Here is a 24,575-nt window from a genome sequence, read left to right as displayed (position 1 = left end):
GTAGGGCAGGATATGTTTTTTAAACCAGAAAAAGGTTGTCTTATTTTACAAACCAAGCCAACAGAAGTAGTTTGAAAGAAATTCCAAGGATGTACAACGAGTACTTTATTAAAAAAAACTGGGACACATTTCTCCCACAGGCGCTAAATTAAAATTCAAAAAATGGGACGCATTTGTCCCAATGCTCCTTGAGAGCTGCGGGGTTACATTCGGCCGGCATGAAAAGGTCCAAAACACGTTCAACAAAGAGGCAAAATGCACACAGAACACAAAAGGTTGGTGCGTGCTTCTTTCTTGGCAGTCGAGCACCAACGACACCACCTCCTTTTTGCAATCTTCTGAGGGTGATGTCCAGCTCCAAGAAATCAAACTTCATCAGCAACGCCTACCATTTTCTGGCCATGTTTGTTAACTTTTTTGTTGACTAAATAGGGCGGTTGCTGGACCATTTGAATGTTTGCCCGTTTGTCAGATGGCGACCAAGCACGAGCCGCAACCAAAGGTAGCTCATTTAACTGACTGCTTTCATTTGAAGAAAAGCATTTGCTATTGCTGCGTCAAGCAGAAAGTAAAATACCACGACTTCCTAGATCGTCGATCCAGCTGGTATGCGTTCCTTCTTTGGTCAAGTTGTCGACTCTGCCCATCCAGGTATTGTAGTCGGAGACTGGGCACTGGACGGATATGAGTGAGCCATTAGAAAGCTTTCGAACAACGTGTCACTGGGGTGATGAAAGTTGGACAGCACGTGTACGTTTTTCCTGTCCCGCCACTGATATAAGCTGTGATGCTCCCTTTTATCCGCCAGATATACTGTCCCTTCTGTAGCTCCGGTTTGATTTCGCCAGGTTAGTCCTTGCAGTTTGGGCGAACCGTTCCTGCGGCCAAAATGTTCTTTTCTTTCAGGGCCTCCATTAGGCGTGTGGACGTGAAAAAGTTATCGAAATATAGCTGCGTGCCAGCCTCCACTACGTCAATGAGGGAGAGCACAACATGCTCACCGATACTTACGTTCGCAGGTCGGTCTGCACCTTTACCTTCGTAGACCTGGAATTCAATCAGGTAACCTGTCTGGGAATCGGCTCTACACCACACCTTGAATCCCCGCTTGATAGGTTTCATTGAGAGGTACTGCTTCAGTGAGGACCAGCCTTTGAATCGTATCATACTCTCATCAATGGCTTGGTGCACTGATGGAGTGTATTGTCTCTTGAAACTTTCATTTAGTGCAAGGATGAGAAGACGCACTCTTGCCAATCTGTCGTACCCTTCTTCACCTTTCTTTTTTTCTTTGGTTAGGTTGGTGAGGTGCAAACAGTTCATAATGCCTTGAAGACGACGGAACGACATAACCTTGGATATTTCAGGACAATTGAAAAAACTGTCACTGCTCCAGTACGGGTACATTTGATGTCGGGGGTTTGTGCTCATCAGCAGAAGTATGCCAAAGTATGCACGGAGCTCATCAGTTGTAAGCTCTTTCCAAAGCTGTCGGCCTTTCTCTTTGGCAAAGAGGTTTGTCTCAGTCACCAGTGTGTTCATGATACCTTCGTCAAAATAAAGAGCAATAGCTTCACAAGGCGTCGTCGAGAGATTTGCACTGTATTGTGGGTCAAAATTTTAGGAACACGAATGACGGCATCCGGTTCACTGCTAATTCATGCCCCGACCTCCTCCTCTTCGACTTCTGCTTCGTCGAAAATTCTAGGCACTTTCTTTTGCTTCATTTTCTTTCTTGAATAGGTAGCCTTGCGCTTTCGTGGTTTCCTCGTTGATTCCGCCGCTTCGGCTTCACAGCTTTGTTCATCTGAATCAGGTGGAGCGAGCTCGATCGTGAAGTCTTCATCCGAATCGCTGTCAGAATCACTCGAAGTAGGGTCGTCAGGAAGGCTAAAATATAATTCCAGTGCTTCCTCTCGCGTCAGCAATCGTTTACCTGCGTTTTTACAAGCAAACAGAAAACAAAAGAGTCGGTGAAATGTTTCACTACACATCGAATGCAGCCAGCGGTGGCAGTATACGCTTATCCCATCATCATGCAGTTTTTGCCTTGGCATCATTCGAAAAAGCTTTTAGGAGTAAGCATTGATTCAATTGTCGAAAACACCCGATTATTACAAGCTGGAACTACTTCTTTCGAAGCACAGAAAAGGGTACACTCACATGGCATCTTGAATTATTCTTTTCCGAAGACTCACATCGCGGAAATTTGTGCCGCTGGTGAAACGAAAAGCACAATTTTGAGAATAATGTACACCTAACGCCAGCTATTGTACAGCTTTCAAACGAGATTCAAAAGAAGTGTAAAAAACCTCAATGTAGACGGAAGCACAAAAAAAAGAGCTTGATGCGTCTCATTGTTTCTCACGAGCGATTCTGTGGGGAACAAAAAATGGGACAGGTATTTCCCGTTGCCCTACAAAGGGTTAAGAAGTTTATTTGCAGTACCTACATTCGTCCATCGCTTGTATACGCAATATCCATCTGAAATCCTGGTGACACTACATTCACACATGAACTGGAAGCAATCTATAATCGTTGAGTTCACTTGATCTCGTCCGATTATAACCGCAAGGCCAGTGTTACACTAATTAACACTCAGCTCAACCTTCCTGAAATCGCGATTTGGCGTAAAATAGCCCGGTTTAATCTCTTTATTAAGCGTTAATAACAATAACATTCCCGAACACTTCGTTAAACCCCCTTATTCATATTATGCATAATTGACCATCTACAAAAAGTTCATTATCCTCAATACAGAACCAAAACCAATACGCAAGCTTTCCTTCTAAGTACTACATCTCAACGGAATCTACTCCCACGGTCAGCTACCACAAACACTGACACAACACGTTTTAAGGTTTTTGTTTAAACATGTTCGGCGCTGTTTGATCTCTGCTTCGTGTTATATATATAAGAGAAACAAGTGAATACTTAAGGGCTCGTTTTTTTTCGTGTTTTACACAATATTAAAGAGATCTAACAGACAATAATGCTAAGGAAGGTATAGCAGAAGTTATTACGTTACTTGTAATGTAAATGTGAAGAAAGAAAAATGGGTGAAAAGATAACTTGCCGTGGGCAGGGTCCGAACCTGCGACCTTCGATTAACGCGTTCGATGTTCTACCACTGAGCTACCACGACACCACGGCACGATATGAATAAGCTACCACGACACGATACAACGACACGAGCTACCACGACACGATATGAATATGGGGGTTTAACAAAATGTTCGGGAATGTTATTGTTATGATAATAACGCCTAATAAAGAGACAAAGCCGGGCTAAATTACGCCGAATCGCGATTTCAGGAAGGTTGAGCTGAGAGTTAATTAGTGTAACACTGGCCATGCGGTAACAATCGGACGAGATCAAGTGAACTGAACAATTATAGATCGCGTCCAGTTCATGTGTGAATGTAGTGTCACCAGGATTCCAGATGGGTAATGCGTATTCAAGCGATGGACGAATGTAGGTACTGCAAACTAACTTCTTAACCCTTTGTAGGGCAACGGGAATTACCTGTCTCATTTTTTGTTCCCCACAGAATTGCTCGTGAGAAACAATGAGACGCATCAAGCTCTTTTTTTTGTGCTGCCGTCTACATTGAGGTTTTTTACACTTCCTTTGAATCTCGTTTGAAAGCTGTACAATAGGTAGCGTTAGGTGTACACTATTTTCAAAATTGTGTTTTTTGTTTCACCAGCGGCACGAATTTCCGCACTGTGAGTCTCCGGAAAAGAATAATTCAAGATGCCAAGTGAGTGTACCCTTTTCTGTGCTTCGAAAGAAGTAGTTCCAGCTTGTAATAATCGGGTGTTTTCGACAATAGAATCAATGCTTACTCCTAAAAGCTTTTTCGAATGGTGCCAAGGCAAAAACAGCATGACGATGGGATAAGCGTATACTGCCACCGCTGGCTGCATTCGATGTGTAGTGAAACATTTGACCGACTCTTTTGTTTTCTGTTTGCTTGTAAAAACGCAGGTAAACGATTGCTGACGCGAGAGGAAGCACTGGAATTATATTTTAGCCTTCCTGACGACCATACTTCGAGTGATTCCGACAGCGATTCGGATGAAGACTTCACGACCGAGCTCGCTCCACCTGATTCAGATGAACAAAGCTGTGAAGCCGAAGCGGCGGAATCAACGAGGAAACCACAAAAGCGAAAGGCTACCTATTCAAGATAATAACTTCCCTTATACCATCCTTGGCATTATTGTGAAGTGGGTGAAAAGATAACTTGCCGTTGCCAAGATCCGAACCTGCAACCTTCGAATAACGCGTTCGATGCTCTACCCTGAGCTACCACGGCGGCTATCCTCCCAGTCACATATTTTGTATATATCTGAATATAAATGGGGGAGCGTCACTCAGCGCCCTCAGTAGCCATGGCATCGAGTGTGGCACAATCCTTATGAGTCTGTCTGGTGTCACATAGCACGTGAACTTATTACCAGCTGGCAGCTGACCAATAGTCCTTTGCATACAACCTAAGGCACAAATTTCGCCAGCACGAGACTCTCGTTAATAAGTAAGGAAAAGAAGTGTATACATAACGGCTCGTTGTTCAGGCGTTTTGACACAATATTTTGAGATCTTACAGACAATAACGCCAAGGAAAGTATAGGGGAAGTCATTAGACCAATTGTAATGTCAGTGTGAAGAATGAAAAGTGGGTGAAAAGAGAACTTGCCCTGGGCAGGGGCCAAACCTGCGACCTTCGAATAATGCGTTATTAGGAGGTCGGAGGTTCATATATATATATATATATATATATATATATATATATATATATATATATATATATATATATATATATATATATATATATATATATATATATATATATATAAATATATATATATATATATATATATATATATATACATATATATATATATATATATATATATATATATATATATATTGCTCTTTATTTTTGTTTTTTCCTAAAACTGTCCTTCGCTTGGTGTTGAACATGTGTACTACTTGCCTTAACGCTACTGCTATATTGCTTTTGTTGACACAGTTGATAAATAATCTGTATGTATTATTCAGCAAGCTATTAAAGTTTCGTTGTTATGCATATTTATCAATTGTTCTTTTCAATTTGTGACATAAAACATGCCCCTAACTTTTGTAATGTCAAAATCTTGAGGATAAAATAAATAAATAAAAATAAAATTAAATACTTCGTGCAATAGGTACTCCTAATAACAATTCAGATTCGGACCTATTTTGTGCACCTATGAAACGCGTTATTTACAGTCTACTGTCCCGCATGCGTGTGGAAGCGTTGGTTCTGGGAGGAGAGGTCGCGCCAGAGTGGGCGCGAGGTGAACTAGGCCCATCCTACCACTTCGGCGGCACCCAGCAGTCCACACTTTATTTTTTCTCTATTTCTATTTTTCCGTGGTATTAAACTCACAATTGACTCCATTTTGGTCTGAATTTATTATTGTGAAAAACTAACACTACAATAAACAATGACATAAAAGTAGTGGTGGTTCTGACAACATTTATTGAGTTTTGAGACGAACATGATGTCTTTGGCGTCAAACAACTAATGACCTTATCCTTTCAAACAGTTGGCGACGATCTCCGATTAAGTACTCTATTGGCAAGAAATGCCGCCCCGTTCAGCCTCACTGGGTCTTTTTTGGCCTGTAGGGCGCAGCAGGGCCGCTTGATGGTAGCCCAGTATGGCTGCCTCCCAGTCCTCCTGAATTCGGTTAGTGATAATGGAAAAGGCCCGATCAGAGATGGCCACAACTGGAACTCTATATGCATCATTGGTGTGGCATGCAATCCGCTGGTACACTTAGTAAACTTGCTCCATAATCCAAAGAAATATTTTTCCGCTTGCCATTTTTCACCTAGTCATTTCCCGTCCGCAAGGCTAGAAATCCTCGCTAGTGCTCTCAGTTACCTCGGTGAGTACGGCATATGTGCACGTCTACTCATTTCGTAAAATGGCGTTTAATAGCTTTTTGGCACTTAAACCAAAGCGAAAATGCCAGCATATGATGCTATACACTGAGGGCTTTGCATCGAATTGTTTCGCATAATGTGTTATAATCTCCATATTTCCACAAATTGGAGTGTCATTTTTTGTTCTCATTTGGCTGTCATATGTGCTTCGTGAATGTAGAACTCACTGATTTATTGCAAACAAAATTTCGTTTATTGCGGCAGCGCATTTTTCTGTGGGTGTTGTCACTTTTACTCGCTAATTTTATAGAAACATGATTGACCAGCATTTTCATCCGCAAGCAACCACTTCCAAAATAGCGTTTATTTTCGTAAATGACCCATCATAGACATGTGTTTCATACATTGCCTTCAATACTCGTACAACGTAGTTATTCCCAATGTCCTGCAGTATTCATTATTAACGCCGATTACTTCTTAGTCAGCTTAAGGCCTCCTAACTTAATTTTGGTCATTCAGATTTCTGCAAGATATCCTTAGTAGATGCCATATAAAATGGTTTATTCAAAATGAAGTGGCACTGGAACAAAGATTTTGCCTATTTTTCTTGAAGGTAGGAACAGTTACTGCCTCGAAGAATATATTACATATGCCAAATCTTCAGCCCAACCTTATTAACCCTTCTATGATTTCTAATCACTTCAAACCACCTCTTGCCATGAACTACCTTATGCATAGTAAGTGTTGCACCTTCTAAAAAACTTTGTAATATTTTTCGGTAACCTGACGCTGTCAGGCTGATGATGATCAGGGTGATGATCATGAATGTTGCTGAGACAGTTTGTGAAATTTTGATTTAGCCACTGCTTCACAGCAGCAAATACGTTCTTCAACTATGAAATTCTAATTACTAATTTATGTGTAACAGTGACTCACCTGTTTGCTCGACGCTATCAGTTCACACAAAAATGTCCCAGTGTAACAACTTTTTATTATTTGATTGATATGTAGTGTATACCATCCCAAAACCACCATATGAATAGAATTTTTTTATTTCGGATAACAGCTTTTTTTGAATATGAGTGATATTCGATATTTCTGCTTAATTGCGCATTTCAAAACATGCGTGAGTTCAGCAGTCATCACCATCCCAACCTTGAGTCAACAAATTTCTTATGGCTTGTGCAAAACTAAAACACTTGACGCCGTTGTGAGCTGGAACGACTGGTGTGTTGGCAAGACGGTATTCCATATTGCTACTGGCTCTTTGCTGTTGTAAAAACAAAGATTTTGCTGCAATCTACCTAAGCAGCTGAAAGCCATATCACAAGGCTAGGTTTCCATAAAGTACTGTAAAAAAATGATAATCAGTCGAAATATATATATATATATATATATATATATGAAAGTAGATGCGCTTTCACATAACAACTGTTTATTGTGCCGACGTTTCGACAGGAACCCTGTCTTTTTCAAGGCATAATACTATTTACACAAGTTCCGTGCCTTTTTATATCCTGTCGAGACAGGAGGGGAGGGGTCAATTGAGAGAGAGAGAGAGAAAAAGAAGAAGAAACAGCGAAACGAAGGACAAACATTAAATAAAATATAGAAAATCTTTGAGAAGAAGCAAGACCAACACGGCGTAATTAGAAAGGGGCAGCATTTCAACAGAGTAGGGCAGAGGTAGATGAGGAATGTCATCATTATCAACAATACCTCCCCCGCACCCACACTTCCCCAAGTGGGCAGGCAGCCGCCTTTTTTGTATTTCACCTTTCCGTGTAGTCCGCTGGCGGCTCGTTCCTCTTTGAAGTGTATGACAAGTTAATGGGGAGGACTTAAGCGCTTTAAGTGCATGCTGGTGGCGTCGGGAGGAGCGAAAAAGCCGGTGAATGAGGCACCGCCATCGATATTCATTATATGCATTGGCTCCTTGTCAGTGAAGGAACAGAATGGGCGTTAAATATTAAAAAAGGAGAATATATATATATATATATATATATATATATATATATATATATATATATATATATATATATATATATATATAGGTATTCGTTACACTGCATGAGCGTAGAGATTCCGGCTGTGTGGCAATAAATAAGTAAGTGTAACACTGACAGTTTCTAATATAGAATGCCATCTAGACTATTTCACGCGGGCACTATTCGCACTTGAAATAAATACCAAAACAGATGGAGAGAAAATGTCTGTTATTTTTCGCTTAAGTTTTTATATTACTGCCAGCATATACATGTTTATTTTCAGGTACTGGTTGGCAATTGATGCTCTTCGTAAAGCCAATAATAACGAGGACAACGATACATTCAAGCAGCGTCGTAGTGACTTGCAGTTGTTCGTACTTTACATGACCCTTTTGAAGTCTGCACCACAGGCTGTCTTCCAGTTCTACGTCAAGTTGGATACTGATGGCTGGAATACTTTCACAGGTTTGTTCTCTTGAATACGCTGTTAAATTAACGTTGCTTAGCCTTACAAAGGGTTGATAGTTCCGTGCTCTATTTGTTTGTCTGCTAGTTGTACTTGTTGAAGTGCTTTCGATTTAGTGTGTGCGAGTGTTACGGAAAATTCAAGCAATATCCTGTGCTGAGAGCTCCCAACTGTTGTTCTTGTTGTCCATTTGTTTTGATGAGGCTGAAAATCGGGCCAACTTCACCATAGTCGTACAAAGATGGAGAAACCAACATACACCTCATGACGTTCCTTCCTCCTCACTCTCACTTCCTCCTCACTCTCCTCACGCATTGCTGTGTTGATGTGTTCAGCTTCGAGTCTGACAAAAACTGTCTATGACGAACGCTCATCTAAATAAAAAATTGGGGGACCCTTAAGCATCCCCTTTAAGAGTTGAACGCGAGAGCGAAATCCAGCCCCTAGTGCACCCTTCAACCACTGAGTGCATACTTATTCTTATAATTTTGTTACGTACACACGCACGCACAGAAACACGCACACAGTGGCTTCGACCAGCACGCGCCACTGTCGCCGAATGGGGTCGTTTTCGTCATGACACCTGCCGAACAAAATGCGTTAAAGGGGCCCTGAAACACTTCTTCAAGTAACCGTGGATTGCATTTACTAGAAGAGCTTATTGTCTTACGAATCCTACGCCGCTAACATTTCAAGAATCCTTCCAGTGCGAGTGAAGTTACAAAGAATTGTCGCATGCTGCAAATGCATTATTTCTTCTCTCGTCCCGATGAGAGTGCTAGAAGGCAAGCAGAGAGGGCTGGCATGGCAAAAAAAAACAAAAAAACCCCACGCTTCATGACCTTGAGCACTTTTTTCTTTGATGGCATGGTTTCTTCAGTGTGATCGCGTGCGCACGCGTGGACAACTAGCGGCCTCCCGCGGCTATCTCGGTTACTTGATTTTTCGGTCAAGGACAGATGATTTTTCGCTCACAACGAACGGAGCCGATGCCGGCAGACACTACGGATGAACTCGCGCGAGAACTTTGTGACCGCTACATCTGCCGCACAATTGATCCCGCAGGCCCAGCATATACGTATTCCGGCGCCCCTAACACCGACCTCGACCCCCATACACGCTTTCTGATTTACGATTTGCACTCACGAAAATGCGACGGGGCACGGCCCCTGGACGCGACGGTATCAAAGTATCGCTTCTGGCAAATATTCCCGACCAAGCACACCTCTCGCTACTCCACCTTATAAATTCGATATGGGATGGCTCTCCGCTTACAACGGAATGGACCACATCGGTCGTGACATTCATTCCCAAATCGGAAAAGTTCGTTAGCATTGAGGCACTGAGACCCATCTCACTTACGTCTTGCGCAGGCAAACTCATCGAAACCATAATTCGCGAACGCCTTTCCGCCTACTTGGAGGCCAGGAGGACCTTTGCCGACACGATGTTTGGCTTTCGCCCGCATCTGTCGGCGCAGGACGTCCTGCTCCAGCTTCAACACGATATCCTAGAGCCGACTACTATGCGCCATAACGTTAAAGCCATGCTCACTCTCGATTTCCGCGGGGCGTTCGACAACGTCAAACACAGCACTATACTCACTAACCTGTCTACCACAAACTGTGGTCAGAAGACTTTCAACTACATTCGCGCCTTTCTATCACATCGCACCGCCTTCATTCGCCCTAATTCTACCAGAACACGGCCCGTACTTATTAGGCACGCGGGGTACACCTCAAGGGGCAGTCCTGTCTCCTCTGCTTTTTAACCTGGCGAGGATGAACCTCCCCTCTCTTCTAAGCGAGGTCGAGGGAATAGAACACGCACTATATGCGGACGATATCACAATCTGGACCAACACCGGCTCCTTAGCGCAAATCGAAGAACGTCTGCAAAAGGCCGCCCTTCTGGTGGACCCCTACGCAGGTTCATGCGGCCTGGAGTGCTGTCCAGCTAAATCGGCTCTTCTTTCAGTCTCTCCGCTACCGCCACCTCAAATTTTTCTTCCGTCTGGGCCCGTCCTGTCAGTGCAAAATATTCGGGTTTTCGGCCTTCACCTCACATCGTCCTAGGATCCAAACGGCACAATAGCAGGCTTTTGACGCACCAGCGAACAAGTGAGCCGCATGATACAGCGAGTTTCTACCAAGCGCGGCGGCCTCCGCGGGTCTCAGTCCCTCCAATTGGCCCACGCGTTTTTGACCAGTCACGTCCTCTACGCCTTGCCTTACCTTCACCTGCGTCGTCGACACAAGCACCAGCTGGACGTCCTTCTTCGTTCAGTATACAAACGCGCTCTGGACCTACCTATTGCAACTTCCTACAGCCGATTCGTGGCTCTGGAGGTACACAACATCTTTGCAGAGATGCGCGAAGCTCATCGCGTTAACCAAATCAATCGACTGTCGCAGACGCCTTCAGGGCGCCGTCTTCTACACAGACTTGGCCTTAACCCGATATCTGACCAAGACCCTCTGCAGCCAGTACCAGAGCTCTGGCGTCAAAAGCTATGGGTGGAACCTCTACCCCGTAATATGAACCCCGACCTCCATCCTGGCCGTAGACTAGCACGCGCCGCGGCCCTTCATACGCGACAATCCGATCGTCCTGGTGTTTTCTACGTGGACGTCTCGGGTCCCTCCCCCTCGGGTCACTTCACGGCTGCCGCGATTACAGAGGGCAAACACGTAGATGGCCTCTCCTTTCGAGCAGGCACAGTAACGCAGGCTGAATAGGTTGCCATAGCTTTGGCCGCCTCTCACCCTGCCTCACGCACCATCCTGACGGACTCGCACTCGGCCTGTTCTCAGTACCTTCAGGGTTCCATTGCCCCGCTGGCGGCTAGCCTGCTACAGGCAGCCTCTTGGCGCTTTAACCCTAATCCCATACGTATAGTCTGGACCCCAAGCCACTCGGGCCTGCCCGGCAACGAGGCGGCAAAATCCGCTGCCCGCGCTTCTCCTGTCCGGGCCATTGTGCCTCCATGTCCCGAGACGGAATCTGGCAATACCAACCTGACGAGCTTTCCCGAAGTTTTGGCTTATTACTGGGCTTCGCGCCGCCTCTATACCCGGACCCCGCACGCGGTTTGGAGAAAGCGGACGAACGACTGCTACGTCGCCTGCAGACGAACAGTTTTATCAGTCCGGCGGTCGCCAGGCACTTTTTGCCGGAAATCAATGACACCTTCTCGACCTGTCATGTCCTCGCCGACACATATCACGTCGTAGCATCGTGCCCAGTTAATCCCGTCCCTTTCTCACCCCCTTTTCCTATCCCAACTAGAGAGGCTTGGGAGGAGCACCTGCTCGGCTGCTCTACCTTGGCTGCACAACGCTCCTTGGTGGAGTGCGCACGGGCAGCTTCCAGCTCCACTGGTGTCTCGGAATAGGGTCTTGCCACTCTAGCACGCCGATCATCCACGTCGGCACTCTCTAGTAGACTTTTTTTGAAATAAATGTTTTTTACCACCTACCACCACCACGCCGGCGGAGGGTTTCCTGCAACGCGAACTCTTTAACGCTATCGCGTTAATACTAGGTGCTTTTAGCTCGTATGCACACTTCTTTACGTTACTGGATGCCGCATAGAATCTGCGCATGCGTGGGTCTTTACGCAGCGTAAACCTTTACGTAACTCGATCTACTCTCCGAATTGGCTTCACGTCAGCGGCCGTGTCTCTTGAATACACCCTTGTTCGTAGAAACTAGTGATATCCGCAGAGCGCAGACTCGAGCCGTATAGTCAAAATAGGTGTAGGTGTGAGCGCCAATAGAGATAAACAATAAAATGAGGGAAAATCAGGGAAGTTAACAAGAAATTGGAGCATCCGGTTTTCTGTCTTGCACCAGGGAATAGGTGAATCGGGGACGAAAGATGTGAACGAAAGCGAAGAGAAATAGACGGGTGAAAAAGAACAAAGGGAGTGGAGTGCTATAGCCTATTCAATAGGCCAATACCACGCAAAAGTTCAATAAGGCCTTTACTAATTTTCTGCGCGAAGACCGATCATATCGGCTTTCAAGCACTGACCATTCTGACGAGGGTCCGTCGTCAAGGCGAGCTACTGGAGCAGCTGGCGGCTTTCATTGCACGCTGTAACGTAAGGAGTGAGAGAGAACATACTCTGTTGTTTCATCGCTGCCACAACGATTGCAAGCAGCACTATCTTTCATGCTGATTCAGAAGGCGAAAACTGGTGAAAGCGACACTAAGACAGAGTCGGCTAAACACCGTCGTCTCAAGTCTCGAGTCTGGATGGAGGCCAATGTCGACAAGCCGGGTCCAGCCTATGCACTCGCGTGTGCCGTAAGTTCTAAATGTTTAACAGAGATTTACTTCTTCATCAGCAATTTTCATCTTCATCAGTCACATCAAACCTTCAGGATCGAATACATTCTTCTTCACCCTCTTGGTGTGCTGATCGAGCAGCTGCATCAGCATATTCGTTGCCCAATATATCGCCGTGACTTGCAAGCCGCTGAAACGTGATGTCGTGTCCTTCTTCGAAGAGCTGGTGGAGCAGCTCTCCAATTTCCAGCACCAGTTGTTCATGAGGTCCCCGGCGTAAGGCGAATGGGAAACACTGTAGTGCTACCTTGAAGTCCACAAACGTGCTCCATTTCTTGACGGGTTTGTGCTGAATGACTAACTGAGCTACGTAGAGCAGCGAATACAGCAGTTGTTGATGTCTTCTGGTGAGATAGCGGAATCTTCATCGTTGCCGCTGTTGCAGGAAAGATCACCGACACTCCAGGCCTATTCACTGTAGTTGAAGCGTCAGTATATTGATGCTTAGCTCGCTGTACTTGTCATACAACAAGAAAAGAGAAAGCTGCTTCAGCCCTGTAGATGGTAGCCGGGGTTTTGACCGTATGGCTGGGACCGTGAGTTGAGCCTGTGGATGGGTGATACACCACGGGGGAGTTGCAATTACGGACGTAAATGTATATCCTGTGGGTATGTGTATACCTAATGACGTGACTGTCTGGCAAACCGAGGCATGAGGTTGGTTTTCTGGCAGTGAGGCTAGATGGTGGGCAGGGGCATGAGTAAGACGCCTCACACGTGCTTGGACCACTTCCATTTTTCAGCTACGAGTTGGCAGTTGATGCTCTTTGTGAAGCCGATAATAACAATGACAACAATGAATTCAAGCAGCGTTGAAGTGACAGATTATCAAAGCTAGTGTGACATATAAAACGAAGCCGTGAAAGTGTGAGCCCCTGGCAAGCTCCATGAGTGGCGCTATAGTAGCAGGACCAAAATTATCCAGGCAATCACGAAACTGTTATTGCAGAAAGGTCGTGCATTCTACGTGTGCTGCCGAAATTGATCAGTGGCGTTATTGAAAATGAGTTATCTTTTTATTCATTTTCACCTCATACAAGTTATGCGTGGTCCAGCGTGTTTAAGACTGCAGTTGCTCGAATGGTCGGAAGATGCCGACACGATCGCGGTGATAACGTTGCGTGTCTTCACTCCACATCTGCATACGACGATACTGTACATGATGAAAAAAAAAGTCTGAGAATTTTCCTGCAGTGGTGATTCCAACCTATGTAAGCTCAGTGTAGAAAAAGCCAGCTACAGCATCACCATTTTTGGTTTGCAAAAACATACTGGTGTACTTTTACGCACGTGCGTAAACACGCAAGTGTTTACCTACGGGAAGTTAAAACGTTGAAAAACATGTGTTCCGGTAAGACGGTGAACGCAAACTGCCATCCAGTAGCACCCTAACGTGAAGAAGTATAAATATAAGCTGGAAGCCCCTACTGATGCGGTCAGCCTTTTCGCGGGCTTTGGCATTGCGGGAAATGGACATTACAATGTCTGTTGCCAAGAGGTGTATACGGCATAATGAGGCTGCTTCTTAATTGGCCTGATGTATGTCGCGAACGCAATTCTCGAAAGAAGCAGAAGCAGGAGAAAGTTAGGACACGTTTCCCAGGAGCAGGATATCGGCCCGTTTTGCAGACTCACGGGCGAGCTCGGGACGCACCGCACTGGTTGTAACCTAACACCGAGGGGCAGCTGTGGGTGAAAAGAAACGAGACAACGCTCGACCACCGAAGTAGAGGGAGAGCGGCGAAGACGGCGGAGTCAGTCGCAAATTGCCCTCCGTGTAGCGAAGAACTCTTTTACTACTTGTGTACCTATGTTGACATTATGTGTGCTCCTATTTAAATAGTGATTTGTTACCAGAGCTACGCGCATTGATATTTATTCCAACAAACGTTAAAAACAAGCTTTCTGGTGCCGAAACCCAGGACTTATCCTGCCGTGAACATTACACTGTACTGTCCACTTCAATGACTCCACGCCAGAACGTCCCTGTGATCGCCTGACGCCGTCCTTCCGGTGAGCATACCAATGACCTATTAAGTGAACATGAAATGCGGGTGCCAGAAATGCATGATCTTCCGGGCACAAGCTGCACGTCTTATTAACCAATGTGAACAGAACAGGAAAGTTCACCTGACGCCAAACGGATGGTTCATGACGGATTGGCATTATTATGGACAGAAATAGATGCTGCTAACAACGACACGGAGACCCTGGTTTCCGTAGGACACCTGGAGGAAGAGTACACTCAAGTGATTGAGCATAACCATTGTATAGTGCAATGCTTGCGACAGCTGGAACAGCGAATGAACGGCGACTCAAAGCACACGTCTCCAGCTCAACCAACTGAACGAATCAGCGGTGACGCAACCATAATGACGCCACAAAAATTGAACGTCAAACTGCCAAGGCCTGAGCTAGTCAATTTAACCGATCGATGTACTGAGTGACAGCCTTTCTGGGAGTTGTTGGAACAGGTAGCCATAAATAAATATCTCCTTAAAGAAATAATATAGAAGGCATTGACGCAGGCAAAAAGAAAAAAAGGTCCCCCTGCAGGATTTGAACTCGCAACCTTCTGATTTTCTACCGAGAACCATTCCTTCACCGTACAAAATCTAGGTGCTAGTGAAATCACTATTTATCCAATGAACATGCCTTGCAAGTTTTAAACGCAAAGCATTTATTAACGAACTTTGGCGACTTGGAGCGTATCTATCTATCTATCTATCTATCTATCTATCTATGTTCCTACCTATCTATCTATCTATCTATCTATCTATCTATATATCTATCTATCTATCTATCTATCTATCTAGCCGCCTACTACTTTTAGCTCTTCTGGCCGTTCAGATAATGGTATCAATACCAACCTTGGTATGGCATATCAGGACTATATGACAAGCATATTTGACCAGTAATAACATGAAACTCATGATATACATGACATTAATGTCATGATTCACATTTCATGGTGTTTCAGGTCTTGCGGTGGTTTCGTTCACATGACATGTTGAAAAACTGGTATGGTACGACATGATTCAACGGTGAACACCAGCGAAAGACCATAACATAAAAATCATCACATGCGTGTCATGTAACAAAATGACAGCATGCCACGCTCATGATGAACTCTAGTCCTTTTCGATAGCGTCACATATACCAAATTTCGCATTGCGGTACTTGAATGAATGATGAAGGTATCTGACAAGTGCAAACAAGACAATCATGAGATGCGTGTCATGTAACAACATGACTACATACCACGCTCATAATGTGCTGGCGGCCGTTTCGCTAGCTTCACTAATACCAGGTTGGGTATCACAAGTGTGAATAGATGACTAAGGTATGAGACTGGTGCAGATATGATAATCATGAGATGCGTGCCATGTAACAACATCACTACATGCTACGCTCATGATGTACTCGCGGCCGTTTCGCTAGCTTCCCATATACTAAATTCTGTATTACGAAACGCGCATAAACGACATAAGTAAACGACACATCCGAACATCATAATCACGACATGCGTGTCATGTACCAGTATGACTGCATGTCACATTCATGGTGCACTCGCGACAGTTTCGCTAGCTTCACGTATGCCAAATTAGGTATTACATGACGTCAATGAAAGACGAAGCCATGTTACTGGGTAAAACACAATAAACATAATATGCGTGTCATGTGAGAACATGACTACATGCCACCGTCCACACGCCAATACACTTCACCGTGTCGCGCCGGCTTTGCCACGCAAGGCGCCGGTCTTGCCATATACTCGCAGGCGCGCGATGCGTTGCCTTGACGCCTGTGCGTTTCACAGCGCGTCCGGTGTCTTTTCGTCTCGAAAACAAATTGGCAGCATATCTACGGAGTGAATGATGGAGAGTGGGGTGAAGCATTCGTCTGTGCATACGTTTTTGCTTCCGTCCGTCCATGCGTCCGTCTGTGTGACCGTCCCTACGTCCATCCGCCCGCCCGTGCGTGCGTCTGTTCGTGCGTCCGTACCTGCGTTCGTTTATGCATCCACCCCTGTATCCATTCATGGGTCCATCTAGGCATCTGTCTGGGTGTCCGTTCGTCCATCTATTCAACACTCCAAGTACCACCATCTCGTATTTTTCCATCATATATTCCCCATATAGAAGCACCGCCATCCAGCGGACATTCCAAAGACTAAACGAGAGGTGGCACACGCACACTTTCTTACGGCTCACGCTTCGGGTCTGCTTCCCACCTTTTACCACCTCGAGTTCACTCATGGTATATACTATTTCATTGTATTCATGATACTGCGGCTCAACGCTCGCTAAACCTTTCTAAAAGTAAGCAGGTTACACCCTGCGAGTATAACGTAGCAACCCTTTCTTGGCATAGAGTGCTCAATGTACATGCCAATAGCTGCTAATGGGGACCGCAGGGTGCGCGTTAACTAAAAGCCGAATGCTCCTGTCCGTCATTCCTCATTAGCAGCCATTGGCATGTAAATTGAGCACAATTTTCAATTGTTAAACAACGCACAGAAGAAATCTCTCACCGGCACCACATTGATGGTCAAATGTTATACTTGTTACATACTAACACGGCTACGAGGAACGAACGGGTGCCGCTATAAAGAGCTTCGCCAGGCTTGCTAGTGCTAAGGACGGCCCTGATCGTTCTACGTCAAGGGCGTCCGTCAGTAGGAGTCAGGGTGCCCGTAGCGTCTTGGATGCCTTCGAAGGCACTTGTCTTCGACGTTGTTGTCTCTACGGGGACTAGTGCTCAGACCGTCGTTGATGCGACGGCCTCAATAGTCAGCCTCTCAGACGTATACTGCGTGCAGCATCAGGGAGCTCGAAACTTCCAAGTCACCGTGAAGAGCATGGCCTTCATGTCTCTAATCGTCAATGCTGGCTGCCTGGTGATTAGCGGCGAGCGTGTTCAAGTCGTTCCCGTTGGCCCACAAGTGACCAACGTCGCCTGCCTGTTCCTGCCATCGTTCGTCTGAAACGAAGCTCTCGTCCAAGCGTTATCCCCATATGACAAGGTGCTCACTGTCACCAGTGGTTTGATGAGCGGGCGACGCGGCGTACTCACTGGAACGCGGTATGTTCGAATGAAGATGAACGCCGCTAATCCTGTGCCGAACTACCTGCGCATTTCCGGTCACCATGCTACGTTAGACTACCGTAGTCTCCAGCGTGTATGTCGAAGATGCGGCTCAGGGGACCATCTACGAGCCCAGTGCACAACACAGTATTGTAGTCGCTGCGGTGTGCACGGTCACGTTAGTGAAGGATGTGACCGCCCATGTCGACGCTGCGGGGAGGGCCACCCAACTGTGGTTTGCCGTGTCCACCGCTCTAACTCAGACGCTGCCGCTGGTGCCTTTCCACCACTGACACCGGCAAGGGAACCACCTACCGACTCGGGAGACGCAGAGGAGGTCACCGACGATGTGCTGGCCTAACCCCTACAAGTTCCTTCAAACGAAGCGCACAACAAAAGCGCGATTGTCGATGCGACGCTTGGCGCGTCGGCCTCCGCGCTGGTGCAGGAACAATGCGCTTCGAAAGACGCAACGCACTGCCCTCAAAACGGCGTCGGCGTCTTTTCTCTGACGGCACTTGATGTTCAGTGCGCAAATGACCCCAGTTCTCAGGCTGCTGCTGTTGAAGTTGACCCTACGAGCCCTGTTATTTCGGAAAACAGTGGCCAAAATACCACACACTCTTCGCGCCGAGGCGCCGAGCAAAGACGAAAGGACAAGACTTTAAACTCGAAGAGGCCGTCTGGTGTTATGAACGCAGTTTTATCTCGGTCTCTCTTGTCTACTTCGATCTGCCAATAGCCTGTCGTGAGGTTCATCGATGAGAAGTATTTTGCGTCTTTGAGTCGATCAAGGGCGTCATCTACTCAGGAGAGAGGGTATGCGTCCTTCTAGGTTATCTTGCTGAGTCGGCGATGGTCAATGAAGCAGCATAATGTTCCACCCTTTTTGTTCACTAAAAACACCGCTGCCGCCCATGGGCTCTTTGAAGGACATGGGATGTCGTCGTGGAGCATTTTGTCGACTTCTTTCTCTATGGCTTTGTGCTCTCGCGTCAAAACTCTGTGCGGCAACTTTTAGCGTATCTATCTATCTATCTATCTATCTATCTATCTATCTATCTATCTATCTATCTATCTATCTATCTATCTATCTATCTATCTATCTGTCTGTCTGTCTGTCTGTCTGTCTGTCTGTCTGTCTGTCTGTCTGTCTGTCTGTCTGTCTGTCTAGCCACCTACGTCTTCTAGCTCTCCTGGCCATTCGTTTAATGGTATCAATACCAAATAGGGTATGGCATTACAGGACTGCATGACGAACATAACTGACTAGTCGTAACATGGCTGTCACGATATGTATGCCATGGATGTCATGATTTACATTTCATAGTGTTGCTGCTCTTGCGGTGGTTTCCATCACAAGAACTGTTCCAAAATTGGTGTGGTGTGATATGACTGTATGGCGAAAACAAGTGACAGACCCTAGCTTGAAATCATGACATACGTGTCATGTAAGTCATGAGTCATGACTACACGCCACGCTCTTGGTACGCTCCCATACGTATCACTAGCTTCATATCTAAGAAGTTGTATGCTACTGTACGTGAATGCATGTGAAGGTATACGACTGGTGTAAACATGATATTCGTGATATGCGTGTCATGTTGCATCATGACTACATGTCACGCTTATAGTGCGCTCACGGCCGTTTCGCAAGCTTGGCTTGGACTGCTTTCGGTATTACGTGACGCGAATGGACGACATATGTAAATGACACGTCCAAACATGATAATCATGATACGCGTTTCATGTAACAACATTACATGCTACGCTCATGATGTGCTCGGGGCCGTTTCACTTTATTCCCATATATCCAATTTGGTAGTACGTCACGTAAATGGATGACGAAGGTATGTAACTAGTGCAAACATGATAATTACCATATGGGTGCCATGTAAGAACGCGACTGCTTGCAACACTCAAGGCACCAATACACTTCAACGTGACCCGGCGCCCGTGCGCGCCGGCGTTCCTTTCATCGTGTCCCGCCGGCGATGCCACGCCAGGCGCAGGCGCTGATCTGCCTGGCATACACTCACCGGCGTGCGCGGCGCTACGTTACTTTGACGCATGCGTGTTTGAGCGCGACCAGCGTCCCTTCGTCACGAAGCTAGGCACACGTGGTGCTTTCTGGACAACGTCGTTGGCGTGAAATGCAGCATGTTGCATTTCGCGCTGGTTGCAGCTGGACCGCACCGACAGAGGCTGGTCGCGCCTGGCGTCAGACTATGAAGTGCTCGCATTTTGCTAGCGTAGTGTCGCAGCACCCAGCGTGCGCACGCGTCAACATTATGTCGGAGTATATTGGTCCCTTCATGATGCGCTCATCGCCATTTTGCTAGCTTGACATATACCAAGTATCGTATTACGGGACGTCAATGAACAACGAAGGTATATGACTGGTGCAAACATGATCATCATGACAGGCGTGTCATGTAGCAGCATGACCACATGCCACGCTCATGATGCGCTCGCAACCGTTTTGCTAGCTCCACATATACCACATTTGGTATTGCATGACGTGAATAGACGAGGAAGGCAAATAACATGTCCAAACATGATTATCATGATTTGCGTGTCATGTAAAGCATGACTACATGCTACGCTCATAGCGTGCTCGCGACCGTTCTACCAGTTCCCCATACACCAGATTTGGTATTACGAGACGTGAATTGACGACTAATGTCAATGACACGTTTAAACTCGATAATCATGGCGTGCGTGCTATGTAGAACTGAACTACAAGCTATCCTCATAGCACGCTCATGGCCGCTTTGCTAGCTCCATGCATAAAACTTTGGTATCAGGTGACGTGAATAGATGACGAAGGAAATGACACGTCCAAACATGATAATCATGACATGAAAGTCACGCAGGGCCTAATTTACCTGCGCCTCGTAACAGTGCTCATTTTAAAGTGACATGCTAACCATTATTCGTGATTCGCATATCATCCATTCCCACAGTACGTGGGATCTGCCAATGTTTCTTCTATTACAATTCGATGTTTCGTGACAGGGGTCTGCCGAATTCTCGACAACGACGAAGAGCAGTTCTTGTATTTTAGGAGCAGGTTTTTGAGCTCCTCTTGTTCATGCGTCTGAAGGCTCCGACGCATGAACATCGAAAGCCGGTTGAAACGCTTGAGTCGTTGGAGTGGATTCGGCAGAGTCGATGACGGCGAAAGCGTTGCTCGATTCCGGTATTTATACGATGTGGGCAACCGTCGTACCTTTTCTCACGTGCTTGTACTCATTGCTGTAGTTCGTGAGCAACACTCTTACGTTACCTCCCCGCAGCTCAGCTATTCCTCTGGCGACGACAATGTTGCGGTTGATCAACAAGTTCTGGTCGGCTTCGATGACGCCTTGCATGTGTGTTGATTCTTGAGAGCCGACGGAAATGCTGACGCTAGAGTTAGGAGGAACGGTGACTTGATCTTAAAGCACATTCAAGGCGTGCCTTCCTGATGGCGTCTGCGGTGGGAGCGATTTCACTATGGATAGCGTTATTGCCTCAGACGTAAGGTCGATGACCGCGCCGTGTTGACTTAAAAAGTCCATCTCAAATGTTGCATCCTGGACCAGTGCTGCAGAATTACAAAGCTGGCGGGATAAGTCCAGTTACCAATGGTGACTATTGCTGTGAAAACACCGGCTCGTGTTATTAGATGACCCCCCATGGTCCAGATTTCAGGGCCTTGCCAAGCATTCTTCCCTTTCCTCAATTTTGTTGGGAAAGGCCCTCTGTGGATGAAATAGTTGGCCTAGTGGTCGCGAGAGTGGTGACGTTGTGGACGTCGAAAAGTAAACAATTTCGCTTAGTCGTCGCCGTGCGTTGCGGTTTGGTCGTGGCGTCGGGTCGCGGTTACGTCGGTTTGCTCCACTGTTTTCACGCGGCGTTATCAGGTCTCCTTCTGGCCGAGAAGTTTCCACTTCAGGGATCTTTCCCGCTTGCGACGTGTTAACGTTTCGTCACGTCGTCGTTGGCGGTGGAGGGTCTTCGGTGTTTCGTCGTTCAGCGACCACAAATCAATCGGTTGCTCTCTTTAGTTTTTGAATATGGACTGACGGTACGGCTCCTGTTCGGGCTGCTTCTTTACTGCCATCGGTGAGAAGGCCCGTAAGTTCCCGGTGATGGTGAACCGGAGGAACGTCGAGGTACCCGTTCTGTGTTGGTGAGGTAGTCAGTGATTTCACGTGGTCGCTCGCTGAGCTGCGGGGGCAGTGCGTTGACGGTGAAGCCGCGCGTAAGCCCATTCGGCTGTACTGGCAGCGGCGGTATGTGTGGCCAGCTTCTCCGCAGTGGTAGAAGAGTGGGCGGTCGTCAGGAGAGCACCATACATCGGTCTTTCTCGGCGCGTAGGGCTGGGAGGCAGGTGAGTGGTATGTCGTCGGCGGTGGTGGCGGCTGTGTCTAGTGACGGAAATGCGATGGTGCGGCGTGTTGCCGCGGACGTTGGGGAGAGCGTAGCGTCTGGCAGCAGCAGCGTAACTCATGGCTTGCGATTGCGGCTGCACTCACTCAGGCATGCCCAGCGATTGCCGAATTTCTTCTTTCACGACGTCTACGATTGACAAACTTTAAGGCTGACATGACTGAAGCATTCGGTGTAGTTCTTCGCCCACTACGGCTTTAATGGTTCCGCGTAGATCATCTGAGTAGAGTGATGGGATTTTTGCACAGCCTGACGTCGAGAGGTGGTTGGATTGAAGTGGGCGTATTTCAAAGGTCTTCTTAATAGTCGTCGCTTCCGGGACAAGCTCTTAGACCCTGTTTGGAGGGCTCTGCATTAGTCCCGCAAAACATTTTCGCTTAACTCCTTGCATGAGGACGTGGGCTTTTTTGTCCTCGGGCATTTCCGGGTTGGCGTGACGGAAGAGTTTGGTCATATCTTCCGGGTAGAGCGCCTTGTTTTCGTTTGCCAGCTGCATGCTGGTTTCGTAGAGGGCTTAAGCCTTCTCTTTGTGGACCACACTTGGAAAAGTGGAAAGAAACCTGCCCCGAAAAACTTTCCAAGTTTTCAGGTTTTGCTCTGGATTCTCGAACCATGTCCTAGCAGTGTCTTCTAAAGTGAAAAAGACATGCCGAATCTTTTCGTTCTCGGTCCAAGTGTTGAAGACAGTGATTCGTTCGAACCTCTCAAGCCAGATTTCCGCGTCTTCGAATGGTGAACCACGCGAAGTTGGCGGCTCCTTAAATTGCCAGAGCAGGAGTGGTGCAGATTGCACAGGTGCTGTTAATGTCGCCGTGGTCACCGTCAACGTCTTGGTCCGCGTAGTCTTGTGAGGTAGAAGCTCGTACTCGTGTGCCAAGCTTTGATGCCTGCGGCTAACGCGCAGCTCGTGGCTGGCATCGAGGTCTTCTCGGCGTTGTAGATGGCTTTACGGCTTGAAGGGGGCGTGTGGTATATGAAAGCCGCACCTCCACCTGATGTCGCGGGGTCGTGACATGAATGAATGGAGCATGGATGGAGCAGATTGCAGGTCAAACAATAAACTTTTTTTTTGGGCCGAAGTTCTAGCCACGTAAAGAGAAACTCACAGAGATGTATGTGAACACAAACAACTACATGCCCTTATGCCCCAAGTGAACATAATTTATTACACTCATATGAATCCATCTCGCTAGCTGCCACAAGTATGGTCGCTGCTAATATGACCGGCGGCTGGCTTCTTTGAATTATATTTAGAAGATGCCATGTAGTGATTCCGAAAAAGTGTTATGTATCGTTCAGCACTTGAACTCAGTGTTCATACTGCGAGGACTGCAACAAACACTATGACATTTCACACATTCCTGACGATATTCGTGACAATTCCCATTCACATTCGTGACGATTCGATTCACATTCGTGACGATTCGGCACACAGAAAATTGTACATGCCGATGAACCAATGGCAGACATGACGCATTGAAAATAGTTCAGTCTTCTATTTTTCACGTGGTCGTGTATAAGTGGCCATTATGCGATGAATTACTCTCGTGTCAGGTGTTGCCTCGCGTAAAAAGCTTGTGCTGTGTGCATAACCCGGAGTGTATTCACCAATGATATACAGCTAAGGATCATTTCGAAAGGAAGCAGTGAGGTATAGTCTTACGTTGTAATCGTTCAATTTTTTTTCCTTTAAAAGAAAACTATGTCTACACTGTTTTTATTGGCCAACTTATGCAGGTGACTGAGGCTCTTTAAGAAATGTTGTTAATACAAATACGATGAGTGTAAACAATGGGCTTTGCCACGAGAGGCAGGTGTGGGTCACAGGACTATTGTTTTGGTTTCGATGGACACCATGAGCAAGATCGACTCTTAGACTGAGTTCGTGACCATGCAGTGCAATAATGGATTGAAAAAAATTGACTTGCATTGAAAACGCACCTAATGAGACAGACGCGTTGCAGTACCCACAGCAGGTGCTAAGAACTGAGGCAACAGTGATGGTGAACTACTTTGCCCCTCCAAGAGGACGACACTACTTCGTCTTCGTCCTCTTGTGTGAGTGATATATGAGGCGTGTTTGTGCAACAGTTAGAATCTGTGTCCGTTTCGCGGTAAAAAGCATGCTCAGCACTTGTGGCGATGAATTGAGAGGTCATTCATTTGATTCCCGTTGATGGAACTTATTTTTTTGACATGTGGTTATATACAATTTTTCAACACCAATTCTAAGAGGTATGTACGTCAATGAAATCTTAGTGAACCTCAGCACGTATAAATCTTTTGCGTTAAATTCAAGCTG

At 46.3% G+C, this 24,575-nt stretch overlaps 1 protein-coding gene across 8 annotated transcripts in view; it reads left to right on the top strand.

The window, feature by feature from the left end:
• The window catches only part of LOC119163118 (XK-related protein 6), a 177,315-nt gene that overhangs the window by 6,579 nt on the left and 146,161 nt on the right, over positions 1-24,575 (top strand). For all 8 annotated transcript variants that reach the window (XM_075874188.1, XM_075874185.1, XM_075874183.1 and 5 more), the window contains exon 3: positions 8,213-8,394. In XM_075874188.1, the coding sequence (XP_075730303.1) occupies positions 8,213-8,394 (182 nt within the window). The remainder of the gene's footprint in view (positions 1-8,212; positions 8,395-24,575) is intronic.

Source organism: Rhipicephalus microplus, chromosome 9 (genome assembly GCF_043290135.1).
Source record: "Rhipicephalus microplus isolate Deutch F79 chromosome 9, USDA_Rmic, whole genome shotgun sequence".
NCBI lineage: Eukaryota > Metazoa > Arthropoda > Arachnida > Ixodida > Ixodidae > Rhipicephalus > Rhipicephalus microplus.
This window is presented reverse-complemented; position numbering and strand designations above follow the sequence as displayed.